Genomic DNA, 26,066 nt, shown 5'->3' with positions numbered 1-26,066 from the left:
TTGTCTGAACACTCTCCCTTCACATGACACCCGCAGCAGTATGAACGTCCTGGCTGCCCTCTGCAGCTGACTGTGCTAAGCAAGAGACCAAGGTCTGTAGAAACCAGCCCAGTCCACTCTTTGGTTTGAAGCAGCTCCCAGATGTGATGCAAGCAGCAGCTCTGTGTGGGGTTATGCTTATAAGCAAAGGCCAAAGGATCTCTCCAGACACAAACCTTCTGAAAATCTGGGTCAGATCGTGAGAGTGATCAGGTACTGTTGATGACTTCTGAATTTTCCCTGAATATCAGTCAGCATACTGCAGAAAGCCTGAGCTCAGGGAAGTGCCAAAACCTGCTCCACTGGTCCCCTGAATCTTGAGCATGTCAACAGAGCAGATATTTGAACTGAGAAGAATGATGAAAAATTAAGACTCAAAGTGATCAACTCAAAGTTCTTGTCCTTTCTGTAAAGGCCCTTTGTAAGTCTGCTCCTTTCTAGTTATCTACTTACCTTTGTTCCACCAGCCATGCCAGCCTCAGCATCCAGTTTGATTTCTTGTAATCCACCTGAACTGCAACTGTAGGACCCCATTTCAACAGCTGTTTGTTGTTCTCTTCTTACAAGGCCTGTGGAAAACCAACCAGGCAGCAGTGATATCATCTGAGCAGACACTAAGGGGACTCAGTTTCCTGTACCCTAGTTACTGTCTGGTCATTTTTCAATGAGTCCAAGTCAAGGAGCAAGTTGACAATGATCCCTGTGCTCCCTGATGTCTGTTCTTACCTTATATCTTCTTTCATTTCTCACACTTCTAACCATGCCGGAAAATGTCCAAGGACTGCATTTTTCAATGTGCTTTTACACACTCTCCCACTAAGCACTACTATAATTCTAATAAATAATAATAAATAATATATATGTTATGATTATTTGGACTCATTAGTACAGAAGGACCCACATAATATGTATGTGCAAATATAGGATTTGGGCAAATTGATGCAATTGTTTGTTGTCTTCTCCAAATGTTGTAGGTAAGATGTGCTAAAAACACTTGGAAAGTTGGTTTGTTGGGCTGTGTCAGTTCCAGGCTCCCTTTCTTGGCTGGTTTGCTGTGTGTGCTGTGCTCTGCCTGCATTATTAGGGTGGTGATGCTGGTGTTGTTATCTGAGCTTTCTTCTTCCATTGGAAAGGCTTCTTCACCTGCTTCTTCTGAGTACAGGAAAGCCGTGGGCTGTGGAGCAGGTTCCACATTAGCCAGATCTCAGCAACCTTCAGGCTATGAACTACCATGAGATCTTTGTAAAAACAGGGATCGAACGTCTGTAGGTGTGGGGCAGCAGAAGGCTTAACAATGCCAAAGGTCTTGAATCCTTCGTGTAAAATGGGCTTGAGGTTGATTCTCTGTAAGCACATGCCCAAAAAGACATCATCAATGGGGAACAGCTCCACCTCCCTGCAAGCCCTAGAGAGCTTCCTCATGGTGCAGCTGGACAGCAAGAACCCTCCTCCTCCGGCGTAGGCGGGGTAGACGCTCAGCCCGTACATGGTCTCTGGGATGTAGTATTTGCTCTTCCGGACACGGATGGGACGGGCATTGTAGATGATGTCCCCAACAAAGAGATCTTCAGTGGGATCGTGTCTCTTGAGGAAATCAACAATGTTCTCGACATTGACAAAAACATCAGCGTCACCTTTAAAAATAAATTTCACGTTGTGGCAGAATTCAGCAGCCCAGCTCAGGAAGTGGATCTCCTTCAGGGTCAGGTTGAAGAAAGTGTCCATGAAGTCCCAGAGTAAAATGTCCCGGTATGTCTGACTCTCCTGCTGCATCAGGGTCTCCCATGTTGCCAGCACTGTCCTATTCTTTGGTGTTCCCAGGAGGAACACTCGCTGGATCTGCTCCCCATTCACCAAACCCTCCCTGCCCCAAGTTTTCCGGACAATCTCACGCCTGTCAAAGTCTTCAACTATCGATTTGATAGCAATGAGCAGAAAGGGACCTGCCGGTGTTTTTCGGCATTTCCTGGGCTGATTAATGAGGAGATTGAAGTTCCTGTTATCCTTGTTTAGGAGATAGAGCTTGAAGTTGAAGGCAGAATTAGTCAGCGGGGGTGGAGTTGTAGTTTGGACCCTGGTTTTGGCCACTTCTGTTTGTCTCATGACAGGGGTAACTTGGGGTCTGGGTACAGTTGCTTCTGCTGGCATCAGCCTCTCAGGTGCTGTGAGATCAGAGAATACTTTTGGTGCTACTCGAGGCTTGTTCTGTGCTGGCTCCTTCTTTCCTGCTGGGACTAAATGTTCCAGCTGGGAGTAGAGCAAAGAACAAAGTGCCACCAGCAAGAAGAGGGTACAGATCACATCCCCTTTGAGGCGAACTCTCATTGTCTCTCCAGTGTTCCTGGGACTGTTAAAAGCTGTGTTTGAGCTGCCTGGCACCACTGGCCATCTGTAAATAAACACAGTGTGTCAGCAGTGAGGATTTGGCAGGTCTGAAGCAAGCAGGCAAGACTAACTGAAACATCATTTAAAAACCCAGCAGCAAAGCACATTTTACTCACACAAGCACAGAGATGTTGAGGAACTCGTCAAAAGGCACAGAGGGTTGCAAACTTACTGCTGATCCCAGGGCCAGCCAGCTCTGTGACTTGGTTAAGCAGTCATCCATCATCCTGAAAACCACTCTAAGCACAACCCAAAATCCTCCATCCCTTACTGCTGAATGTGTTTTGTCATTTCAGAGATTTCATTGGGAAAAGCAAAGTGGAAAATGATAAATTATGCCATTCTCCGTAAGTAATTGTTTTTTTTCCCTTCTAGCTTCACAACCATTACTTGCTGCTTTTAGACTTTTTGACTCAAACCAGGGAGGCCCAGACTGACTGCTGAAAGACCAACTCTTCATGGCAGCGTGTTGCTGGTATTTCCCTGCCCACGGAACCAGCTTTTGTTAAACTGTGATTTGTATTCAAAGTGAATACATTGGGTACAATCTAGAATTCACACAGGACCTTTCTCCTGCCAGTATTCTTTATAAAATATTAAACCATTGTAAGTAACTTCCATTAATAAGGTTAGAAGGGGTCATAGGTGTTTTTCCTCTGCCAAATCACCCTAACCCCTAAGTGAGAGGTGGGGAAATAAATCCCAATATGCAGAAGCAAGACAGAACATGGTGCTAGGAAAATTTTGTTCATGTATGATAGATGAAGCTGCCTTTTGAGATACAGGACTTTTCTTCACTTACACTTTTCCTGGAGATCTTCTGTCTTATTTGATCAGTTCTTCAACTGCAAACAAAATGAGAACGAAAGAGCAGTAAGAAGGCAGCAAGCAGCAGGTACCCACAGTTCAGGGAAGAGCTGGTCAGGTGTCTGAGCTGCAGCAAGGCCAGGTCCTCTCATCGCCCTGCAGGTGCAGCCACTCCCTGCAGCAGCAACAGCAGAGCTGGACAGAGGGACCCCACAGCTGCTCCAGGAGGAGGTGAGTGACCATCACCATTCCTTCCATCCTCAGCAAGAAGGAAGTTGAGCCCCACCCACAAATTTCCCCACAAGTGCACGTAAGTGTTTTATCCACCCATGAATATGTATCATTTCTTGTGTGATTTGTGGCTCTCTCTTGCCTGTGCTGTACTAAGAGAAGCTACCCATGAAGGTATTACAGTTCTCTGTCCTGAATTAGCTGAGATCATTTCCAAAGATGACTTCTGGGATAAAAAAGCTGGAGAGGCACGTTTGACAAGGACATACAGTGACAGAAGAAGGTGCAAGTGCTTGATAAGAATTTGGTAGGATCTGTTTCCATCAAATTTCCTTTTACTGTCCTGGACTGGATCGCTTGCTAATTGTTCATTAACTATCAATTTTGTATCAGCCATAATGTTAGGTTTTCAAACTCAAAATTAGATTAATAAGTCTGTAATTATGAAGCAATAAAATAGTGGCACCTGTGGTATCTAAGCAATATTTCAAGACTTAAGAGGAAGAAAAGTATTATACCAGTTGATTTCTTGGCCAGACCCTTTAAAATTCTTAGATGCACATTATTTGAACATCATAATTTAAATATTGTGCTTTTTCCTCACTGATTAACTTCACCTCCAAGGTACTGTTGAAATAGAGTATTTCATCATCATCATATGCTATTGCATATCTTTTTCCCAAGCTCCAAGATGTTTACTGACCTCATTCACTTTGTCTCCATTATTTATGAAATTGTCATTTTGGAAAACAACATATCCATGCCTTGGTGTAAGGCTCTTTCCATTCCTGGTGGATTTAAAGTCACATTGGCCTTGTCCTGATGACCATGGCTTTTTTCCTTAGGCCTTTTTTCTTGCCTTTTACTGCCCTCTGATAGAGGCTTTTCTTCATTTGTTAGCTTTTTTGTTTACCTTTCACTCCTCTCCTAGGCAGATGCTTTCACTGGCATAACTTTGATACTAATAGCAGGATTGAAAAATATTCTCAGATCTCTTGTAAATTGTTTTTCAAGTGTTTAGAATACTCAGGATCTGTTTTCTGTTTATGTTCTTTCTGCCACGTGGCTTGGCTCATAACCATGTTCAGCCTCATGAAACAATCCCTCCTGACATGTACAGGATGTTGGCTTGCATTTTACATCTGAAGTCCCATCTCCTTCTTCACAGCAAATTTCTTTTTCCTTTTCTATGCAAAAGTTTGATCTTATTTCAGCTGCCAGGCTTCAGATGGTAATTAAGGAGCTGGATGAAAGTCCTGGATTTTTCCTGTGTTTAATGTTATCGATAAGGGTTTGGAATAAAATGTGTGTGTCATGAAACTCGTAATTTCCATGGCTTGAAGCTTTTTATTGCCAGCATCTCAGAATCTGGCAATAAGTGCCCTTGGAAAAGCCAAGGAAAACCCTGAATTGTTACAAGCCTGGGCAGATATCCCAGATTTTCCTCTGTGTTTTCTTTTATTGAAAATAAAGTATCCGAAAGAGTGATTTCCACTCTGAAATAAAACAGTTCAGTGCTGAATACAGACCTCTAATTTACAAATGAAGTTGCCAGCCCTTGAAGTGATTCCTTGATCTAATTATACAGATTTTCCAGTCTTTGCTAGGTATTTCCTTCTTTGGAAGGAAAATACTCTTGATTGTTACAGTGGTGTAAGCTCTATCCATGGATGTCAGTGTGGGAAAAGCTGTTCTGCTCTCGAATACAGAGGGACTGATGATTCTGGCAGATGCTCTGGTATGTCCTAAAGCCAAAAGGATTATTCATCCACTTTGACACCAGGGGAAAAGAATTACAGGGCTATCAAAGTGAGCAGGAAATATTTGATGCCAAAGGAAAGAGATGAGAGCACAGCAGAGCGTTTCTCAGCACAGCACATCCCTGAGTGTCTGAGGCTGATGCACCTCTGCTTCCCCTGCTGCTGTGGGGAACCCCCATCCAACCTGTGAAATGGAGCTGGGCTTACAGACTGCTGCATCACTCAGGGCCTTGAGGAATGGCCTGGCTGCCAGCACTGCCTCTTGTGTCCTCCAAGCTTGGAAAAACAGGCAGCTGTGCCTCTTTGTGTTGGCTGTCTGGGGATGGATACCGAGGAGTGTTGAGTCTGGCTTGATGAGGTCTGGATGGGATCATGGGGCTTGTCTCCCCAGGACAGGGGTCCTGGGGGAGGCTGGGGATGTTCCATTGCTGAGCACCAGCAATGTTAGAGGGCTCAGCTGGGCAGTGGGAAGAGGCTGATAGGTCCCATATTCATGAGGTGGCAAGATGGGAAGCCATACATAAGGAATTAGTTGGAAGAACCAAGGGGACACATCCTGCAGAGCCCAAGAGCCAACAAAAGGCTGGAAAGATGGAAATGGCCAGAGCTGGGCATGGCACCCTGATGAGCATCCAGGCAGGGAGACTGACCTGCACTGTTGCACACTCGGGGAGAGGGCCCAGTCCTCTGCCTGGTTTTCATTTATTTGAGAGGAGGATTCTGAAATGTGGCCAAGAACAGCTGCAATAAAAGCAGTCAAGTGATGATAAAAAATAATAAATTGCTAGCCCTTCATTCCCAATGGAATGATATGAAACCTTGAGCTCATCCTGGCAATCTTTTTTGCTGCAGTCATGACACCTCCATCACTTGGCACTTCTGCTCAGGGCCAAAGTGGGAAAAGGTCCTCTGGAGCCTGTCCCCAAATTCAGTCAAGAAGCCTTGGTGATTCTGGCACGCTGCTTTGTGCCTTGAGGAGTGGTTATTTGATCCAGCCAGCCCTGGGAAAAGCAGCTGAGATAATCAACCTGAAAACATGATGCACTGAGCACGGGGGCACAAGATCAGCAACGAGCTCTGCTGCCCACATCCATTCCCACCAGACACAGCTGTGGGTTGGCCTGAAATCAGCTTCTCCCTGCTGCATGGGAAGTGCTTCCAGCTCCCTCCTGACTCCTGTCCTCACTCCTGACGCTGGAGCTGCCACTGGTAGGTTTGGGCTGGGCAGCAGAGGGACACGGTGTGGCCATGCAGCACGTGGGGTGTGGCTGTCTGTCTGTCTGTCTGTAAAACGAGCTAAAGAAAGTCTGTGGGATCCAGCACTGATGGGTTTGATGAGGTTTCTTTGTAATCATCAGAGAAGACTGTACAATCTTGGTGGTGGGGATACTTTGAGCAATGCTTCAGGTTTGGGATATTTGTTTTCATTTCATGTTTGCTGAATGCATTCCACAAGAACAAAGTCATCTTGTAGCAGCCAGTGCTGGATACCGAGATCTGCCCGGGCTCTGGCCTGCAAGGGGAAAAGGTTGTGCACGTGTTCTTCTCCTGCCTTTGCCTTGTTTACAGGAATTCTTCCATCCAGATTCCCTCAGCAAGAAGAAAGCAAACTCCCAGGATCCTCCTCACCTGGTTCCTCTGCCCCAGGGAGAGTCCTGACACTGTTCAAGAAGCTGTAATGCCACAGCTTCTGCCCATGCTGCAGCTGGGGCTGTGTGAATCAGAGGTGTGCAGCTGAGCTTTCCCGCCCAGAGCAGGATGCTGACACCAAGAAGTCTGCACTGCCTGAAGCCCTGGAGGCTTCATCTTCCCACCCTTGGTCCCATCCCCTGCACCCCTGAGGGCTGGGAGAGGGTTTGACTACTGTGCCTACACTGCTTTAATTTAAATGTCTTGCTGAACACAGGGACGTGGGAAGTGTTGTTTTGGGTGAGGAATCACATGTTTTGCTCTCTTTAAGCTGCACTAGGCTCCATCTTTCTCCTACCCTTCTACAAGAACCTGAAGTGCAAAGGCCAAGGTTTCAAGTCCTCAATATTGTGCTGGCAAAACTTCATCTGGGCTCTGGGGTACCCACAGGGAACTGTGTCAGCTTCCAGTGCTGACACATGTGAGGTTATGTGGAGTTTGTTCTATCCCACATACAAAAACTTGCATGAAACAACTTGAGTTTAATCATTTAAGCTAGGTTTGAAGTGTTTAAAGGGGAAAAGTAGCTCTGTGTGTTGGAGCAGGGGAAGAAGCCGTGTTCCATGTTCCACTTCCTGTTTGGGTGCCATATAATGGCTTTTATTCCTCCATGGGTCTGGGGATTGTTTGTTTGTTTATTTTTCTTTGTTTTTCTACTGCCCCACTCGAGGAAAAGTCAATAACCTCATCAAAGTTATTGCTTTAAGTGGCCCTGGTGTTGAACAACTCCTCTCTGAATTTCAGGGTGTTTGTGAAGAGCTCTCATTAGGAGTTACAGAATTATAAAGTGATGCTGAATTATTTGATCTTCTTGATTAGAAGACAGAAGTGGCTGAAATACAAAGACCCCTTTGCATGCTGGTAAGTGCAAAGCCCTAGAAAAATGAAGTAACCAAAACACTCGCTGTGCTGCCTTACCAGATAAAAACTCATCCTAATTCAGATGCTTACAAATTCTGAAGTCTATAAACAAACTGAGAGCAGGCTGTAGGATTTAATTAGCTGAGTGTCATGAGAGCTATTCCAGGAATTGGGTTCATGAACCAGAACCAAGGGAGCACAGTGAGAGGAGCAGAGGCTCAGTGTTCAGCTGCCCACGATGGCACAGCTCGGACACTGCTGGCCAGTGCCACAGTCACAGCACTGCAGCATCACTGCTGCTGTTATTTGCTGTAGCACCTGGAGGCAAAAGCTCTGTTGAGTCAAATACTGAGGAAGCAGGTAACAAAAATGCAGGCCCTATTCCAAAGACAATTTCCAACTTTCCTGTCAGAGCTGCTTTTCAGGGCATTTTAAATTTTTTTTCCAGGCCAGAGCAAATGAATGTATGAGATCCATGCTGTTACAGGACAGGGTGCCTTATTTATCTGCCTGCCTCAGTCCTCAAATATGTAGTTTGATCAGCTTCCCAGCTGGCTGGTCCCATTTCATTGCAGTTTCTTCTGTTGGCACTGCCAACCTTCCCTTTGCAATGCCAGTCACGTTGGATAACTGCTTGCAAATGGCTGCTGCGGTCACCTCCTTTCACCTTCCACCAGTCAGAAACTTCTCTGAAGTGCAGAAACTCAAACACAGAGGAACTGCAGAGCTGCTGTGTGAAGGCTGTTGAGGTTTCCATGTGCAGGGGTCCCAGAGAGGAACTGGTCCCTCCTCGCTGGGGACTGTGGTCCCGTGGGAGCCCTACTGACCCTGGGCAGCACCAGCTGCCTGCAGGACTGAGCTCTAGGGAAGGCTGGCTGCCAGCACCCTGCTCCCCTGGCCCTGCTGGCCCAGTGTCACTCAGGCACACGTGGCACAGTTTGGGAGATGCAGCTTGTTTAAGCAGGCCATGATGCTCTCCGTCCCTCTTGGAGAAGGACGCGCCGTGGGGGCAGTGCCCGTGCAGCACTGAGCGGTGCCAGGCACCCGGGCTGGGCTGAACTGTGCCAGGCACCTGGGCTGGGCTGGGCTGAACTGTGCCAGGCACCCGGGCTGGGCTGAGCTGTGCCAGGCACCCAGGCTGGGCTGAACTGTGCCAGGCACCCGGGCTGGGCTGGGCTGAACTGTGCCAGGCACCTGGGCTGGGCTGGGCTGAACTGAACTGTGCCAGGCACCTGGGCTGGGCTGAGCTCTGCCAGGCACCTGGGCCGGGCCCCAGGATCCTGGGAAACCTGCAGTTCCTCTGAGCACAGCCCCACACCTCTAACGAGTGCTCAGCTGCCTGCAAGGTAGGAGAAGGTAATGGCCAATGACCTTCTGCAGGCTCAGCAGCCTCCAGAGGTACTGTCCTACCTTCAGATGCAGTCTTGCTGTTGGTAGTTTGATTTTCAGAATGGCGAAGGGCTCAGCAGCTCAACTCTGAGTGCTCTGGGGAGGAGACAGGTCCCTCCTGAGTGGCCAAGGTGAGGAACCTCCAGTCTATCTTTCAAACATTAATTTTTCTGGGCACCAGGAGGGGAATAAAGCCTTGCAGGTTTGTGAAGGAGTAAGAAACTGAAACAAACACCTTCCTTTCCCAGCCCTCCCCAGGCTGCAGTGCTTGCCACCTCTTCAGCTCCCAGACCCTCTTCTGATAGATAACTTGCCCAATGCACCCTAAACCCAAGCAACTGCAGTGCAGTAGCATGGATGTATTGTTACATCCATGAGAGATGGGACAGAGAGTACATGCAGATGTGCTTTCAAGATTATACCCAACACAAAAGTTTCTCAGAATCTGCCCAAAAGCTATTAAAAAAACATCAGTAACTGCCTGATGATTCAGAGGGGCTAAATTACTTTCTATCTTTGTGATGCTAGAGAGCTTGAAAAATCCCATGTTCTGCTCAAAGCATACCACAGTGTAACACGGGGAAGATTCATATCCTTTTACTTTTAGCTTGTAAATGTAATGTGTCACCGCCGGAACATGTTTGTGGATGGGAGGAAACCCTGTCTCAATGCTGCAGGCATTGTCTAAAGAAGCCCCACATTTCTGTTAAAACAACCTAAACATTCAAAGAAAGTTCTTTGGAAAGTAAAGTGTAAAGCAGATGTCTCAGGGCTGGAGCCTGCGTGTTCAGAGCCTGCAGCCGACCCTGCTGCGTGTTAACCATCACGGTCCAGGCTGCTGCACGTAACGACATTCAAGAGCAGCAAGGCGAAAAGAAAAGCAAAGCTGGGAGCAAAGGGAAGCAGTAAGGACAGACTCCAGTCCACCCTGCTCTCTGCACAACTCTCCCCACCCCACCGAGATCAAACACCCTTAATAGATACTTACACCCCATTTGATAGCGCCGATCCCGCGTCCCCTCGGTAATGTCTGTGCAGCGGGCTGCCAAGCAGGCACATCTGGATGTAGTTAGCGAGAGACATTGCTCAGCCTTCTCGCGGAGCAGCAAAGCCCGGCGGCTCGGGGCCGTGCCCGCCGGCAGCGAGCGGAGCTGGCCGGGATGGGGCCGGGATGGGGCCGGGATGGGGCCGGGATGGGGCCGGGATGGGGCTCGGCCGGCCCCCAGCACTGCCCCAGCCCGCAGCCAGGGGAGCTCGGCGGGCAGGGCAGAGCCGGGTCCCGTCCAAGCCCCGGCACGGGATGGGGCCGGGGAGCGCCGATGGCCCCGGGACGGGGCGGAGGTGTCGGGGGGCAGAGCGCGCAGCCAGGTTGGGGACTCGCACCACTCCTGCACAAAGGCTGCCTTTTTGCTTTCCTGCCCCCCCCACCCCCGCCCCCACCCCGCCGTAACTTTTTCCAATAGGAAATGTACTAATTTTTCTGAGTGTCTTTTTATTTTCCTTCTATATTTTGTCTTTTTTTTTTTTTTTTTTTAATTCCCTTGTGAGTATTTACCTCTGCAAAGAGTCAAAATGAAAAATAGAGGTTGGGTTCAGCTCAAGTTAAATCCACTTGGGGGTTGTTTCTTTTCTTCCTAGTAGGGAAGTGATGGGAGGATGTGTAAGCTGAGCAGTGCAGAGGCTGAAGACACAGAGTCAAGGGTTCTTTCCAAAACCTGGAACAAAAAAAAAAACCCCAAACCCCACGGGTTTGTTTGTTTGGTTGGTTTTGTTTGTTGTTTTTCATTTAATTTGAAATACTTTAAAACAGGTTTTATTTGGAGCCAAATCTAACGTGCCATCACTACTGATCTGCCAGCTGAGCACAGCCACAGCACTTCCCATCCCTGTGGTTGTTTCTTTGTCTCTGCATTGCAAACAATCACCCTTATTCCTCTTACAGAGGCCAAGTGTCTGGAGAGTGCCCAGACCACGGCCACTTTAGGGAGCAAAGTTTTTCATTTACTTGTCATAAAAGCAGGTTTTTATCTACTCTGCTGTTTTCACAAATAGCTCTTTTAAAAACATAATATAAAAATTCCTTTTTGTAAGCATCTGTGCTTTTTTGGATGCACTTTTGATTTCAACTCGAAAGTTGTGCTTTACTGAACACAGTCTCATGAAGAGTGGGTTCTTGATGGGCCACCCTCAGACCCTGCACTCAGATGCTGCAGGCTGGGAAAGTCCTTTCCTTCATGGCTGGCAGCTGCCTGAGCCACAGTGGGTCCTGCTGACCAGCACAGCTGATCAGAAACCTCAGCCATAAATGTTTCTTAGCTTCAGCTTTCCCTGTGCCAGCCCAGGGTACCTCTGTTCTTTCCTTCTGCAGCAGCCCCAGGTTACTTACCATCCCTGCTCTGTAAGGAGGGGTTGATGGTCACAGAGGCAGAGACCAGCTCCTGTCTGCCTTTGCTCGGCTGGGGAGGAACTGCTCCCTGGACCACAGGGACTCACAGCAGTTATTTCCACCATGATCCCTCACCCAGGTTCTGGGACCTGCCTCCCTTTTTGCTTGCTCCCATGGTATGAGAGGTTTTCATTGATGTGCAGTGCCCCTGTGCCTGCCGTGGCTTGGAGTCATGCAGGGAGCCTGGAAGTGGAGGAGTTTCTCCGTGGGTGCTTCTCCTTGGTGGTTGTCTCACATGGACCTTGTTCCCTGGGCACTGATCCATGGCTGGTTTATTCTTCTCACTGCCAGCAAAGATGCCCTTGGCCCATCCTGTGCTGAGTCACTGTCGGAGAAGCTTGGGGCAGTGATCTCTCTGACCCTCCTCAGTAGGTCAGCCCTGTGGTGTGTCCTTCCAGCTGCTGTAGGGCAGAGCCCTGCTCCCCTCCCTGTGTTCCTGCAGGCATCAAGCCATGCAGCTGGAAATTGAGCTTTGTGGTAGATAAAGAAGGGCTGATCTTGTGATTTTCAAAGTGTTTGAGATTTAAGAGATTCAGGGTAAAATACATCTCTGCTCCAGTTCATGGCAAAAGGAGTTTTCCTGGATTCAGCTGTCAGGTCAGCCAGCAGCTTTCTGTGCAAAACTGCTGAAGATTTTATATTCCAGCTCCTTGTGAGAGCTCATTGGTAGTGAAGCACTTGAGATTAGAGTGCTGTGGCCTCAGAGGAGTCCCAGATATCCAACAGCACTGAAAGAAACACAGTGAGCTCCGCCAGGTGCCAGGGGTGGGACAAACCTCCCCTTCTGGCCATGCTGGCTGAAAAAGGCTCATCAAAGCAGTAACTGGAAACTGAACAAACACAGAGGCTTGGCTTGGTTTTCTAATCAGAGCTGTTCCCTTGCAGGTGAGACACCAACCTTGGCATGTCAGGAGAAACGTGTGACTTTGGGCAAAGCCCTGCTGGGCATCCACCCTCAGGGTGGAGCAGGTGATCACCAAATGTGGCCAGAACTTCAGTAACCCCTGCTCTTACTACTGCAGCTAAGCGTTCAATTAAAGTCTCTGAGGCAGTTTTCATCAAAAGTATATATTTATTTCTAAAAAAGAACGGGGAAAAATATATACCAAAGAACTTTTTCTGTAAGACAATTCCTTGGAGGCTGAATGTCCTAGACCCCAGTATGCCTGGCATTGCAGTCCACAGCTGTAGATGGCTGAACCAGATCTGATGCTGAATATCATGGGAATCTGGAATTAATGGTCAGCAAGGGATTTTTTCCTTGCTAACCACTGAAAACTAAGAGACATTAACCACACATCTCAAACAGGTTTCTATTAGAGATGTACAATCAGCTCCCTTCAGTGGGTTTAAAATTCAATCCAGAGAATAAAAAAATACACATTTATTGACTCTAGGCCTTAAATTGCTTTACTGCTTGAGTCCATCTCCATAAAAAAGACACATGGCCAGAGCCCTGTCCAGTGTAAAGCACCAGTGTCATGCACACACTCCAATATGTGGGCCAGACTCAGAAACCCTCTTGATTCCTCTTCTTCTACCTCCTTGGTTTAAGGACAACAGATACCAGAGGTTCACCAGAATTTTCAGTTTAACTAAATCATCAATTAAGGTGAATTTGAGCTCCTCATTCTGCCCATGTTCACTCCTGGTTTCAGAGTCTGTGAGCAGCTGTCAGGGTATGGTCCCTTGGGAACAGCAGAGGGAAGACAGTGACCCAGACAGCAGGACAGCTCCTCACTGCTGAACCTGCCTTTGAAACTAATGGCAAAATAAACAGATCTTTTCCTTTGAGACAATCTTGTAACAGGCTATCCTGTCAGGTTTGCTTCTATCAGATATCTCATGTCAAAGTATAGCTGGTGAGCATTTTAATTTCACTCTCCTCTTTGTTATCATCTGTTTGAACACTGTAGGTCAGCTATGCCAAAACAAATCATTCAAATTCTCCTTTGGATGGATCTTTTATTCATTCTGGCAGACTGAATGGAGACTCCTTCAAATCAGAAATATGGTTAAAACTACAAAAACAATCTGTACCAGAAAAAAAAAGCCCTCTTGGATGTCTTCCTGTAAGCACATTTTGGTCTGATTTCTGCTGTTGGTTTTATGGTTTTTCTTTTTCAGATTTTATATCCAGCTGGTTAGCACCTTGATTTGCTTTTAAGATTGATTCTGAAACACTACCATCACCCCTGATTTTTTCTTTTTCACAGATATATCTCAGTATATAGAGAAGAGCAGTTACTGGGATAAGGCAAATTTCTCCAGCAGCAGCACTGTCCATGGCTTATGTAGAGGTATGAAACAGCCACTGCTATGTCCTAAACCATGTCATGTGCTCGAGACAATTTCACCATGGAGTATCACTGAAAAACCCTTTTCCTTCAAGTCTCTGCAATGAAGGCACCTGTGAATGCTGTTGGAGATTATGACATTCCAGAAACGTTGCCAGGGGCTCCAGCACTTAATGGCACTTCTGACAGGGAATTCTAACAGGGAATATGTGAGTAAGAGGAAATACACATGCCAGTTACTGGCAGAAAGAAAACGTTTATATTCAGAAGAAAGCTTTCATGGTTAGTCTTCTGTAAAAGAGTAAGAGCAGTAAAAAAGTTTTCTGGACTTGAAGTAGATGCTGAATAATGAGACTTTAGCATTTTGAGATGCTACAAAAAACAGTAATTCTCACTACTCAGTGGCTGCCTTGTAACTATATGTGCAAGTTGTGAACATATGGTTGGTCTGAGAGCTTAGACAAATTAATTGCAAATGGGACAGCAGGCTATGCATATGACCTTGTTTTCCTAAAAAGGTAAATTCTGCAAAATGAAGACCAAACTCTCTTGCTCTTAAAGTAATTTTCAAATTTCTGATTTTTTAGTTTTTTAAAATATGATTTGTCAGGTGGGTTTCTGGCAAAGAGAGTTCCCCAGCTGGGATTTGGAACGAAAGCTATATACTTTGAGGTATGGTTCCACAGTAGCCTAAATTAGCTAAGATCAGCACCACTGTGTCAGTCCCAAAAGGTAAACTGTCAGAGAGGTAATAGCTTCATTTTGGGAAGAGCATTGGTACTACTGGAAGGGAGAGTGTAGGATGTGGAGCAGGAATGGAGGAGATAAAACTGCAATGGCACTGATATAGAATGGCTTAGTAAAAGGTGATGGAGCCACATTCTTTGCAGAGATGGTACCTGCATGAAGTCCTGCTTCCTTGGAAGCAAGGGGCAAGATGGAAACAGATTCACTCACACATGAAACAAGAACTGAAAGCAGGAGTCAGTCCTAGGGTTTGGGAGATTTCTCTTGTAAACCATTTTTACCCTAAAAATCAGTGCAGATAAATCCAGGCATGGTTTCAGCTGATGTTTGATTGTCACACAGTGACATCAGTGTCAGGGAAAGGCTCTCTGTAGGTCCTGGCACCTGTGGGACACAGCAGGGTGAGCTGTTCCCTCCAGCCTGAGGGTGGTTAGGAAGTGAGTGAAGGCAGGAGCAGCCAGCTGAGTCTGGTGATTGCTCAGCTCTGTGGTCTGAGGATGGCATTTGATGCTGCAGTGCCCTGAGGGCAGCAGTTCCAAACCATGCTCCACAGGTAACTTGCTGATGAGGAGACTCTTCCAGCATTGTTTTGTTTTCTATAGCTGCAGGCTCCCTTAGGCTGGCAGGCAAGAGTTAATCAACATATTACTGTCTACCACAGATGAGAAAAATGTTGACAATCATTGCCTGAATTTGAGTTTGTCCATATTGTTTGTTCAGTGTCTGCCATTTGTTGTACAGCAGCAATCTTTTGCCCTGTGGAAGACTGTGGCTGTCCCAGGTAGTGGGAAAGCCTTCAGGTGGTGAGAGGTGGGAAGGAGCTATGACAGAGCAGGGCAGAACAGATTCTCTTGCCATGGATGTTCTTTGTTCTTCAAAGAAAGAAGGAAAATAATGTAAAATTGACTTTTCTTTACTTTCTCCTTTTTCTTTAATTGATGTCATGGCTAAGAGCAAAAATGTCTTCCATGTAGAAATATATTGCAGCTCTCCAGGTGATGGCCCTGGACACAGCCTGAGAAGCAGTGGCAGTTTCTGCTTCTATGAGAAGCCTTGCTTGCTTTTCTCCTCTCCCTCATTCTCCCCTAGGGCTCTCTGTCTGGCTGCTTCCCTGTCACAGTCCTGAAGGAAGTCAGGGTGAAAGCCTCTCACCAGTTCACAGGAAGGTAGTGCTATATTTCTGGAAACACAATGAAATAAGGAAAGTCAGAGGTCCATGCTGGCTTCTGCAAACACAGAACCTCTCCCCTGAGCATTTCCACCTAGATGGAAATCTGTGGTGATATTCAAGACTTTACATTCCCAGACACTGGCAGCAGTTTCATACAGTAGCTAAAGCAGGAAAGCCCTTAGCAGTGGCACTGTCCTTTGGGCTCTAGGAGCAGTCCTCAGTGGAATGGAGGCCCAAGAGCTCCTCAGCCAAGCTGACGAGCCCGTTTTCCTCCAGGGCTGCGATCAGCCGTGCTATGGTGGCCTTCTTGCCCTCGGACTGGATGAACCTGAGGAGCATCTGGTAGGCTTGTTCATAGAGTCCCTCTCGGTCGTACTCCAGCGCCAGGTTGTCAATGACAGGGTCACGCAGGGCCCGGCAGGATTTCTGCAGAGAGCGACCCACCTGCTTCCACTTCTTGGACACGGACTTGGCAAACTTCTGGTGGTCGTCGGGTGTGATTGTTCTGTTGTCTGAAAGGGGCAGAGGCCAAGTAAGACACAGAAGTTTCCTGGCTGACGTGATGCAGCTTGGGCCAGTTCAAGGTTTGGTCAGTATTCTGTGGAGCAGGGAGTCTGAGCTCCCTGCCTTGCCCAGCTGTTCCCTTACAGAAATCCTCCCACAACAACAAAGCATCTGGGCTTGCCCCTACCCTGCAAGCTTGGCAAGGCCTATTTTCTTTTTTTCTCCCTCAGAACTGTCCTGTGGTTTGCCAGAGCTGGTTTTTTTGTTTTTTTGGGATGGACACCCTCTTCATTTGTTTTAGCCTTTCAAAGGCCTTTCTGACAAAATCCCCTGTTCCCTATCTAAACATCCTCAAAACACTGAAATGCTGACACGAGCCCTCTCCTCAGCTGTTAAGCACTGGAGACTATACACAGTTTAAGCAAGCTCAGAAATGATCGCTTATCTCAAGCTGATATTGCTGTTGAGACTCTCTGAAAACCCTCTGCAGGGACAGACCCCAAAGCCAGCTGGTGAATTGAGGGAGCCTGGACAAATCAGTCCTGTCTGAAAGCAGGGCTGAGGGTGTCCATGGTAACTCCCCCAGCCTGATCCAACCTACACTATTAACTCACCTCAACCAAGTGACATAGAAGAAGAGAAAAATACTCTATAGTCTTCCTTCCACTATTCATTTTAAAATGTGAGGACTGTGGAAGGGACAGAAACTCTGAAATATGTGGTTCTGTGCCACCCCTGAAAAGAAAACAGGTTGATGCCTGATCTGAAGCATCATGGCAATATCTTAGGACTACTGTAATTTCTTTCTTATGGGATGCTGGGAAGTGCTTTGTTTCTCTGAGGTAGACCCCAATATGCAGTCATGATAATTCTCCCTCCTGGGCTGTGAGTCAGACCAAGGCCTCTGTTGGTCAGCTCTAGCTACTCACCAAACTGCTGTCCCTGAAAGATGAAGGTGAGTTGTATGGGAAGGGAGCCGCCTTGAGGAGGATAAGGCTGAGATGGGGACTGCAGAGACGAGCAGTCTTTTGCAGCCATATTGTTGTTGGTGCTCTGGTGAAGCACCAGGCTCTTGAGGCTTTCCTCCAGCTCCATGATCTCCTCATCTGGCAGGCGGTCAGGCTGTAACACAAACAGCATCAGTGACTCTGCAGGGACACCAGCCTGCAAAGCTGTGCTTGCTGATGCCTAATATTCCTATTGATAGTGAATGCCTGTTTCTCAGGACCATTTAGAGGAACCAGAGCTAAAGTTCCAGATGGAAAAAAAAAGAGGAGGGGAACAAGTCAGTGAGTTTAATCATATCAAGTGCCTTGTCGTGAGATGACAAGATCTCACTGTTCTTGCAAGCAGGATTAGAGTGCCAGTGCCAAAGTGTGCAATGAACCAGAAGTCAGATGAGAGAGACTTTGCCTTCAGAAGGGCAGCCTACTCTTGCTGCCAGTAGATGCTGTGTGTCCTCTGACACAAGTTTTTGTGATGTGCAGTGTTTGCACTCACTTCCACTGCTCATTTCCAGGTGCAGTTACCTTTGCCACTCTGGGAGGAGGTGGTGTGTGAGGCAGGGGAGGGAGGTGCAGAGCAGTGATGGTTCCAGCCAGGGCTGCTCCTCTCTGCCTGCCTCACAGCTGTACTGAGGACACTTGTGTGTAAGCTGCACTGTCTAGAACTCCTTGTCTTAGTGGGGATAACAACCACGCTAGCTGTTATACACAGAAGGCACAGAGAGTTAGCAGGCTCTTTGCAGGCTGCTTTAGGTAACTCTATTGCCCTTTTTTCTGAGGAAGGGCAGAGCTATTTCTCCACATTAGAGTTAAGATCTAAAGGACTGAATGCTCCATCAGAACAAGACTTGCACCCACCTCTGCAAGCCCAGTGCCACCCCTCCTCATTGTTTTCCAGCCTCTCTCCCTCTCTCACTCACCTTTTCTCTGTAGATGCACTCCAGGCAACGATCCTCATCCTTCAGCATCTTGTCAAGGTGCTCACTGCCAGCCTTCAGCTCCACTTCCAGAGGCACCATGGTTGTGGCCAAGCAGAGCTGGAGGTGACTCTGGAGGGACTTCTGGAGTGCTCCTTCGCGGTAGCTCTGCAGGAAGCGGCGGCAGTTCTCCTCCTTGCAGAACCTGAGCTGGACTATCAGGTGTGGGTGGCTACAGTGCACCTTGAGCATGTCCACACCATTCACGCTGCCAGTGGAGTCTGGCAGGGAGAAGGGAGCACAGTCACAATCCAGGCATGAGCCAGCCCACACAGACCCCACCCATCCACAGCAAGCCTGCAATAGAGGAGCTTTTGCAATCTCTTTGTGATAAAGTCCTCTGGGATGGAAAAATGTGTTAAACCAAGAGGGAAAGATTAAGTTCATGCTGCCCTGCCTCCACTGATCTCCATGAGTATGGTGTCCAACATAAGATGTATGGAACTACATCCCAGGTAATTATATCAATACTGCCCTAATAAGGGCAAGTTTTAAATTTGAGGTTCCATCTCCAGGACGGAGATAGTTATGATAAACTGGTAGCATACAAAAGTTTTATAGATGAAAGCTCAGTTCACCTCAGTGCTCAGTCAGCCTTCAGTCTTTGTGACTGGAGTTTTATGCAGTGATGGAGGTCCTGGAAAGAAACTCAGTGTTTCCTCTCCACCTGTGCCTAGAGGTAACTTTTGTTTTTCTGAGCCTTTAACATGTTTCACAAACAGCAAATGACAGATCCTGCCACAGGGGTTAAGCTGCTTGAGGTTGGGCCTTGACTTGTTATTTTGCACAGAAAATTAATTAATGGTAAAATCTAAACAAGGAGAAGCCAGGGATGTACCCTGTAACATTAGTGCAGGAGGAGCACAAGCGATGTGGAAACAGAAAATGCCAGGACTTAATTCTTCCTTCTCCCAGCAGAATTTAATTTTTATTAGCTGTGCTTATTATCCTTATCTCCACAGGATTTTACATGCTGCTGATGAGTTCTAAGTATGTGTTTTTCTCTTTTTTTTGCAGCAGAGGCCTTTGTGAGGCTGCTGTACTACTTCCAGACCTGACTGCACCTCATGGGCTGTCACTGAGAGCTGTATGGAGACACCAGCTCACACTGGCCCTACATCAGGTAAATACCTAAACTACGTGTCATGGCATGGAGGACAATCTTAAGACAAGGCAGACTTGTGTGCTCCACATTAAGCAGGGCAAGTAACCTTGTATTTAAAAGTATAGTATCTAACAGTGGCTTTACATGTTTACTAAGTCCTGTTTGCATCTGGTCTAGTTTGGACCACATGTGTAACTGACACATGGGTTTAGGCACCTAGAAAAGATATTTAAATTCACTGTGGATGATTTTTTATCATTTCCTTCATGCTTTGCTTTTTATGAGTGCTTATTAAACAAAACTTCCATAATAGGGCAAGAGGGCTGTGGAGGGAAAGCTGCACAGACATGGAAACCCTTATGAAGAGTGTACAAGACAGCTGTAAAGCAGCCTCAAAAGATGGGACTTTGCAGGCACTTCTGCATGAAACCTCGGGCAGCTTAAGATTTCATGTCCTTTTCAGGTCTGAATAAGCATGATAGGATTTCAGTTTTGTGAGCTGTCCTTTAAATGTGTGAGTAGATTCACATTTCAGTGCCACAGAGCAGCAATAAATCAAGCCTAACTGGACAACTGTATCAGGCTGCCTGCTTCCTGTTTCCTGTATTTGGAATGAGCTGCAAAATGAGCAGGCCTGTATTGGATAAACTGACTTGGCATGGTTTCCAGAAGAAACTGCAGAATAGTTAGACAAGCCCAATTAAACAATAGAGTCTCAGCTGTGTAACTGTGTAACCACTGCGAGTCTTCCTAGGTAAGTGTGATAAACTCTTCAAATTACTATCACCCTGCAGTGTGCTTGGTCAAGGGTGGATAGAGAAATATATGGTTTTACGGCTATTTGCATATCAAGTAATTCTTTTATGTAAATAGGGTTACATACACCTCAAGCTAATGTGTGTCTGCTTATATCAGAATCTGAATTTGAATTATATCAGAATTTGAATAGAAATTAATTTATACTGGCTATTACTTGATTTAAAAAACAGCTTCTCAAAGCAGAAATCATGTTTCTGTGGTGCTATAAAGACAGCAATTAAATCTTCTTTCACAGCAATTGCAATCTTTTCCCCTGTTACATAAATGGGTTTAAACAAACATTCATAAAGTTTGATAATTCACAGGATGGTTCAAGTTGGAAGGAAGCCCAGGAAGTGTCCAGCCCAAACTCCTATGCAAAGCAGGGTGAGCTCTGAGGTCAGAACCAGTTGCTCAGGGCTTTATCCAGTCTGTCTGAAAGCCCTTGAGGATGGAGAGTACACAGTCACTCTGGGCAACTGCTTGACTGTCTTAATGGGGGAAACATTTGTTCTTTTGTCAGGTATCTACCTTTCATTTCAATTTGTGCCTCTTGCCTCTCATTCCCCATGCACCACTATGAACAGTGTGGCTCCATCTCTCCCTCCCATAGGTATCAGCAAGCTGTTGGTAGGTCCCCTGAAACCTTCTCTTCCTCAGGCTCAACAGGTCCAACTCCCTCAGCTTCTCCTCATAGCAAAAGTACTCCAGCCCCCAGCCATCTTGGTGAACCTGTGCTGAGCTTGCTCCACCTCATTGCCTTTCCTAAACAGAGCGAGCATGAGCTTTCCTTACCCGTGAGGGTGAGATTAAAGAAAGGCATGGCACTGCACACCAAGATACCAGAGGATGGGTACCTGCTAACGCCAGCTTCAGGGCCTTGAACACACAAGGCTTCTTCTGGGAGCTCTCGTAGAGGGACGGCAGAGCGATGGTCTTGCAGGTAGACTGAAGGAAGAGGTAAGCACTGCCAGTCCAAGGAGGGGAGCTGCCTGCCATCTTCAGCACCCTGCAAAATCACACAGGCAAGCTCAGAGGCCATAAGGGAAATGTCCTGATGCCAGGAGAATGTTATAGCAGAGGCACAACAGCTTATGGGGATATTCTCTTACTTCTTGGAGCAGTGCTGATGTTGCTAAAGCAAGTGTAGCCTTTGAGGGGTTTACTGTTATTCTGTAAAGCACACCACAGTGGGACACCATATCCCAAAAAGAGCAGCTCGCAAAGCTTTGCTTTCATTTTCCACTGCAGTCCATTCATTTCGAAGTCCAAAGGTACTCTGAAGCAGAGTTTCAGTCCGTGTGCCTCTGACTAGCCAAGCTGGCAAAATGTGAAATGATTGAAGCACTCCAGGGACCACCCAGCAGTCCTGGCTGTGGCATGCTCCCATGGACTGAAGCTCTATTGCAACCAGAGACGTTTTCCTTAAGGTCCTGGTGGCTTGGTTGTTCACAGGGCCCAGAGCTCTTGTAACAGGATACTCTACACAGGCAGGACAAGGGTAATAGGTTTAAACTAAAAGAGGGTAGATTTAGATTAGATATCAAGAAATTTTTTATAGTGAGGGTAGCAAGGTACAGGCATAGAGAGGTGGTGGATGCCCCATCTCTGAAAATATTCAAGGCCCGGTGGGATTGGGCTCTGAGAGACCAGACCTAGTTGAAGATGTTTCCGGTCACCGCAGAGGAGTCAAACTGGATGGCCTTGGAAAGGTTCCTTCCAGCCCAAACCATTCGGTGATTCTGTAGCTCGGGGTACCCCTCTGCTTTGTTAATGCCCTTTGCTCTTGTGCCTCTGCAGTGTTAACCCAGCGGGTCTCTTCCCGTCCAGCGAGCACTGCCCCGTCCCAGCCCCCGGCCAAACCGCTGCGGGGTGCTTCCAAAACCAGCCCCGGACCGTAAGTCACGTTTGCCATCACGGTCATTGCCTTTTCGCTGACTTCGGCAGGCGTCAGGCCGCCGCTGCTCAACTCCCGTCACAGCCGGGCTGTGAGGGGGCTGTCCCAAAGGGAAAAGCGCCGGAGCAGCCGCCGGCTCCATCCCGCCGCGCTGTGCCGCCCGCGGGCCCGGCGCTGCCCGGCTGCCCGCTCGGTGCCCGGTGTGCCCCCAGCCCGGCACCGAGAGCCCGCAGCGGCCCCTCCAGCCCGGCCCCTCGCTGTCCCGGCGGGACCCCCGCCCCGGCCCGGCCCGGCCCGGCGGCGTTACCTCCTCAGCGCCGGCCTCGGCCCCACACTTCCGCCCCGGCGCGGCGCCGCGGCGGGCGGGGAAACGGGAAGGCGAAAGTAAATCCCAACAGCCCTTGGAATGGCCGGCGGCGCTTCCCTCCGGTGCCTGCTGATTGTCCGGGCCCGCCCCGGGGGCAGGGGCTTGCGGACACCTTGACGCCTCAGGTGTCCCCGCCGCAAGGCCGCCCACACAGCTCGGTGGCTCTGGTGCAGGTGAGGGTGTGACATCTGTCAGAAGCACTCCGTGCAGGTGGCTCCAGAGCTGCCCGAGGGATGCCATGCACGGATCTCTCTGGACCATTAGGGATGGAGGCCAGTGCGGTGGCTTGAAGCCCCTGCGTGCCTTGTGGCTGACACACGGAGGCTGCAGTTGTCAGCTTTTCCCCGTAGTGCTGCTGGTGAGAGCTTGGATAGGTGGAGAGAATGAAGCAGCATTTCCCAAGTCCACGAGAGATTCTGTGCCAAAGCATGATTTGGGTCTCCTTTGCTCCTCAGGTAGCAGCCTCCTGCCCAGGCTGCATCTGCCTTGCACAGGTGCCCTGTGAGCTGAAGGATAACAGCAGCTCCCTTGTTTGTCCCCAGCTGGTGAAAAGCTGGCATGGGCCTGGGGCCAGATTTTGGGCTGACGTGCAAGCTGCAGGCACTCTGGCTTGGCAGTGGTTTGTGCAAATTGGGCGCCTGAACTGCTAAAAAGAGCAGGAAGCATTTTAAAACACTAAAAATACCTATATATCTGATGCTATTTTAAAACAACGGCATTTTAACAATAAACCTAATTCATTTGCTAAAGCAAAGATGTGATTCAAATAGAACTGTAAAGAGGTTAACCTAGGCTAGATCTCCTGGGTGCTCTGGTTCACAGGGTCAGATCCAGGGGGGCAGGCAGTTTCCACAGACCCCTTCAGGGTCAGCAAGCCTGATGGGGCCAATGCTTCTGGAAACAAAGCATTTACTTGCTAACAGTTTTAGCAAATGAGTTCATACATTTAAAGGTCTGTCTGATAGGGCTAAGTGAACTTGAACATCCCAACATTTCACTATAAAAGCCAAACCTGAAGCAGTGTTGGCTCCCAGAACCAGGTGGGAACTACAGTGTGACTGCTGTGGGGAGCATCACTCACCCATGTCCTGGAAATGTTCTCTCCTTGAAGCCAGTCTGCCTTCTGTATATTGTGGGGGTAAAAAAAGAATGGCTAGCTGCGCCCCAGGTTTCTCCTCTGCTGACCCTTGCTGAGTGTGTACTTTCTGGGAGCATCCCTTGGGGCTAAATCAAAGTGCTTGATGAGCACTTGGAGTTTCATCTTGTTATTTCCCACTTGAGAAGTAAAGATGGTAGTGAAGGGAGAGGCTGTGGCTCAGTGGGGCTCAGCTGGCACAGAATTGGGGTGTCAGGGTTCAGAGGCAAGTCTGCCTGGGGGGCTGGGGCTGGGATGGGCCAGGCTGCCCTGAGCTGGCAGCAGTCAGAAGGCTACAAGCACACTCTTACTGTCTGTGAGATTTATGATCCTTCTTAATGGCTCCAAAGGCTTTAAGGAAATCATAAAACAAAAGGAGCTGAATATGAGATCTCATTTTGCTGTAACACTTTGGCTGATATGTGTTACAGACAGTATTAAAAGCAGCTAAAAGTAGAAGAACAATGTCCGAGCTGTCAAGGTGATTTTCAGAGAAAATGGCAGAAGATGCTGAGTTCCCAGGAAGGAAGCAGGATGGTGTCACTTGGTGCTGTAGCTGGGCTGGGTGGGAAGGGGGTTGTCGCTGATATGATGGCAGATAAGATAGCACAGCTGCTGTGCTGCTGCCACCTCACACTCCCAGTAAGGAGTCACGCTTCAAAGCAGCACATTCTAGAAAAACGTGCAGTTGTGTTCCCCTCTGCGTTACGCTTTTTGCGTTGCTGCTCCGTACTTGCTTCATGGGTTTCAACTCCAGCTCTTCTTTGAGGCTCTTTTGGTGCACAGGTTTTTATTTAAATGAAACCTGCACTGCTGAGGGAGTGCTGTGACTCTGGGACCTGGGGCTTCCACAGCCCCAGAGAGGGTGTGCCATGAAATTCAGAGTGAGACTGTGAGATCAGGCCCACACTCCAGTGCTGGCCTGGGAAGGGAAATATTTGCTTTTAAAATATGAGAGGGCTGAAAAAACATGTCATGGTGGGAGTGTAGTTTGTGCAGAAATCTAGAAGAGAGGTGCAACACATTTTGGAAGAAGGCAAATGGAAAAGTTAGGTAATGATCTGATGCTCTAAACCTTCTTCCCAGATACTTACTCTTCTGCATTATAGTTCACAGGAAAGGTTGATTAAAATACATGTTTCCCTTATTGTGTCAGACATTTTAAGTGCAGTTTCTGCAAATTGGAGTCAAAGTCAAAAAAGGATTTTTTTCCAAACTGCAACATCTCATCCCAGGCAAGGACCACCATCATTAAGCTGCTGGTTTCTACTCTAGGCCTTCTGTTGCACTATCAGTAAAAAAATGGATATGTAAGGCTGTTTTCTGTGCAGAGCTTCTGCTTGCAAAGAGGTTTTTCCCCCACAGTTTGAGAAATCTGTCTCAGCTTTTTGAATACCAGTGCAGCAGTACCAGAAAATTCCCTTGCATTTTTATTACTCAGAGTAGCAAAACCTCACTGTAGGAAAAAAGACCATTTTTTCCCCAAAAAGCTTTCATCTGACATTTTTAACTCTTGAAAAGTATCACTCAGCTTCTTAGGATTAATTGAAAAACAAAAACAAAACCAAAACAAACTGTGAAACAACTGACCAAGAGATTTTCATAATTTTTAAAGTTCAAATTCAAAATATAGTGAAATTTCAAGTTTGAAACCTCTGTAGTCCAGTTTGATTTGTTTGTTAAATTCTAATGTGTGTGGCCCTTTTTTTTGTTGCTGTTGTTTTATTTTTCTCAATTCTATTGAGAATTAATTGCAGTTTTGGATGTTTTCCCATATTCATACCTGACTGAATTGTTAAAATATCTGCTCCAGAGCCAGAACTGTGGCGTTACATCCCAGAAGAAATCCTTGTTTGAATATTGTATTATCTTTCTCTTTGAGATGGACACAGAAACTTCCAGGTACGCAGACAGGGGGCTGCAGCTGTTCCTTCCAGCTCTGTTTGGCACTTCATAGAGGTCAGGTGAGAGAAGTGGGGTCCTCTGCCCAAGCACCTTTGCAGGAATAGCCTGATCCTTGTTTCCAGTGCGTGTCAAACATCTACTCCACTCTTCCATGGCACTGCTGACCTTGTGACTTCTATGTGTGATGATTTTACCTGGCATGACTAGCACCTGCTTATATAAAATTTGTGTCACTTGCTGGTTTTCGGTTTTAGGGGAAATACCACATTCTTAGTACACTAAGTTGCCCTTTGAAAATGACAAGAAAAAATTAATGCACTGTTATCCTGACACTAATCTTGTCTCTTCTCACCTTCTGACTCTTTCAGTGTTTGGCCTTAAAGGACTCTGTAGGAATCAGGTGAGAAATCTGTTCCATTTTTTAGCAGGAATGTTGAGCTTTGCAAGTTTTTGCTAAGGACCTCAGAAAAATTTAATATTGATTTTATATTTTATTATGTTATTTAAAGAGCAGTTTCTGAGTTGAAATTACTCTGGCATTAAGCCACACAT

The 26,066-nt window shown here is 47.3% G+C and overlaps 2 protein-coding genes and 1 long non-coding RNA gene across 3 annotated transcripts; 1 reads left to right on the top strand and 2 right to left on the bottom strand.

Annotated features, from left to right (window-relative positions):
• Window positions 1-1,019: 1,019 nt before the first annotated feature.
• Window positions 1,020-10,307, bottom strand: B3GNT9 (UDP-GlcNAc:betaGal beta-1,3-N-acetylglucosaminyltransferase 9). The gene is made up of 3 exons (XM_021535230.2): window positions 10,150-10,307; window positions 3,227-3,269; window positions 1,020-2,428 (listed from the first exon to the last, which is right to left on the bottom strand). Exon 3 carries the CDS (start codon window positions 2,362-2,364, stop codon window positions 1,120-1,122), a length of 1,245 nt encoding a protein of 414 aa, XP_021390905.2. The 5' UTR covers window positions 2,365-2,428; window positions 3,227-3,269; window positions 10,150-10,307; the 3' UTR covers window positions 1,020-1,119.
• Window positions 7,717-18,277, top strand: LOC116184046 (uncharacterized). Its single transcript, XR_004148770.1, has 3 exons — window positions 7,717-7,772; window positions 13,824-13,907; window positions 18,264-18,277. It is a non-coding gene; the product is annotated as an uncharacterized LOC116184046 (long non-coding RNA).
• TRADD (TNFRSF1A associated via death domain) lies at window positions 12,660-22,535 on the bottom strand. The gene is made up of 5 exons (XM_021535259.3): window positions 22,415-22,535; window positions 21,068-21,219; window positions 18,251-18,528; window positions 17,256-17,448; window positions 12,660-16,334 (listed from the first exon to the last, which is right to left on the bottom strand). Exons 2-5 carry the CDS (start codon window positions 21,207-21,209, stop codon window positions 16,027-16,029), a joined length of 921 nt encoding a protein of 306 aa, XP_021390934.3. The 5' UTR covers window positions 21,210-21,219; window positions 22,415-22,535; the 3' UTR covers window positions 12,660-16,026.
• Between the last annotated feature and the right edge of the window lie 3,531 nt (window positions 22,536-26,066).

Source organism: Lonchura striata, chromosome 13 (assembly GCF_046129695.1).
Source record: "Lonchura striata isolate bLonStr1 chromosome 13, bLonStr1.mat, whole genome shotgun sequence".
Taxonomy (NCBI): Eukaryota; Metazoa; Chordata; class Aves; order Passeriformes; family Estrildidae; genus Lonchura; species Lonchura striata.
This window is presented reverse-complemented; position numbering and strand designations above follow the sequence as displayed.

What these genes read in the sequence shown, in the direction of transcription:
- B3GNT9 (XM_021535230.2), bottom strand. Translation starts at nt 2,364, where the DNA reads ATGAGAGTTCGCCTCAAAGGGGATGTGATCTGTACCCTCTTCTTGCTG.
- TRADD (XM_021535259.3), bottom strand. Translation starts at nt 21,209, where the DNA reads ATGGCAGGCAGCTCCCCTCCTTGGACTGGCAGTGCTTACCTCTTCCTT. An exon ending in AGTGCATCTACAGAGAAAAG is followed by an intron (nt 17,449 to 18,250) that starts GTGAGTGAGAGA and finishes TTTGTGTTACAG; the next exon opens with CCTGACCGCCTGCCAGATGA. An exon ending in CTTTCAGGGACAGCAGTTTG is followed by an intron (nt 16,335 to 17,255) that starts GTGAGTAGCTAG and finishes TGCCCCTTTCAG; the next exon opens with ACAACAGAACAATCACACCC.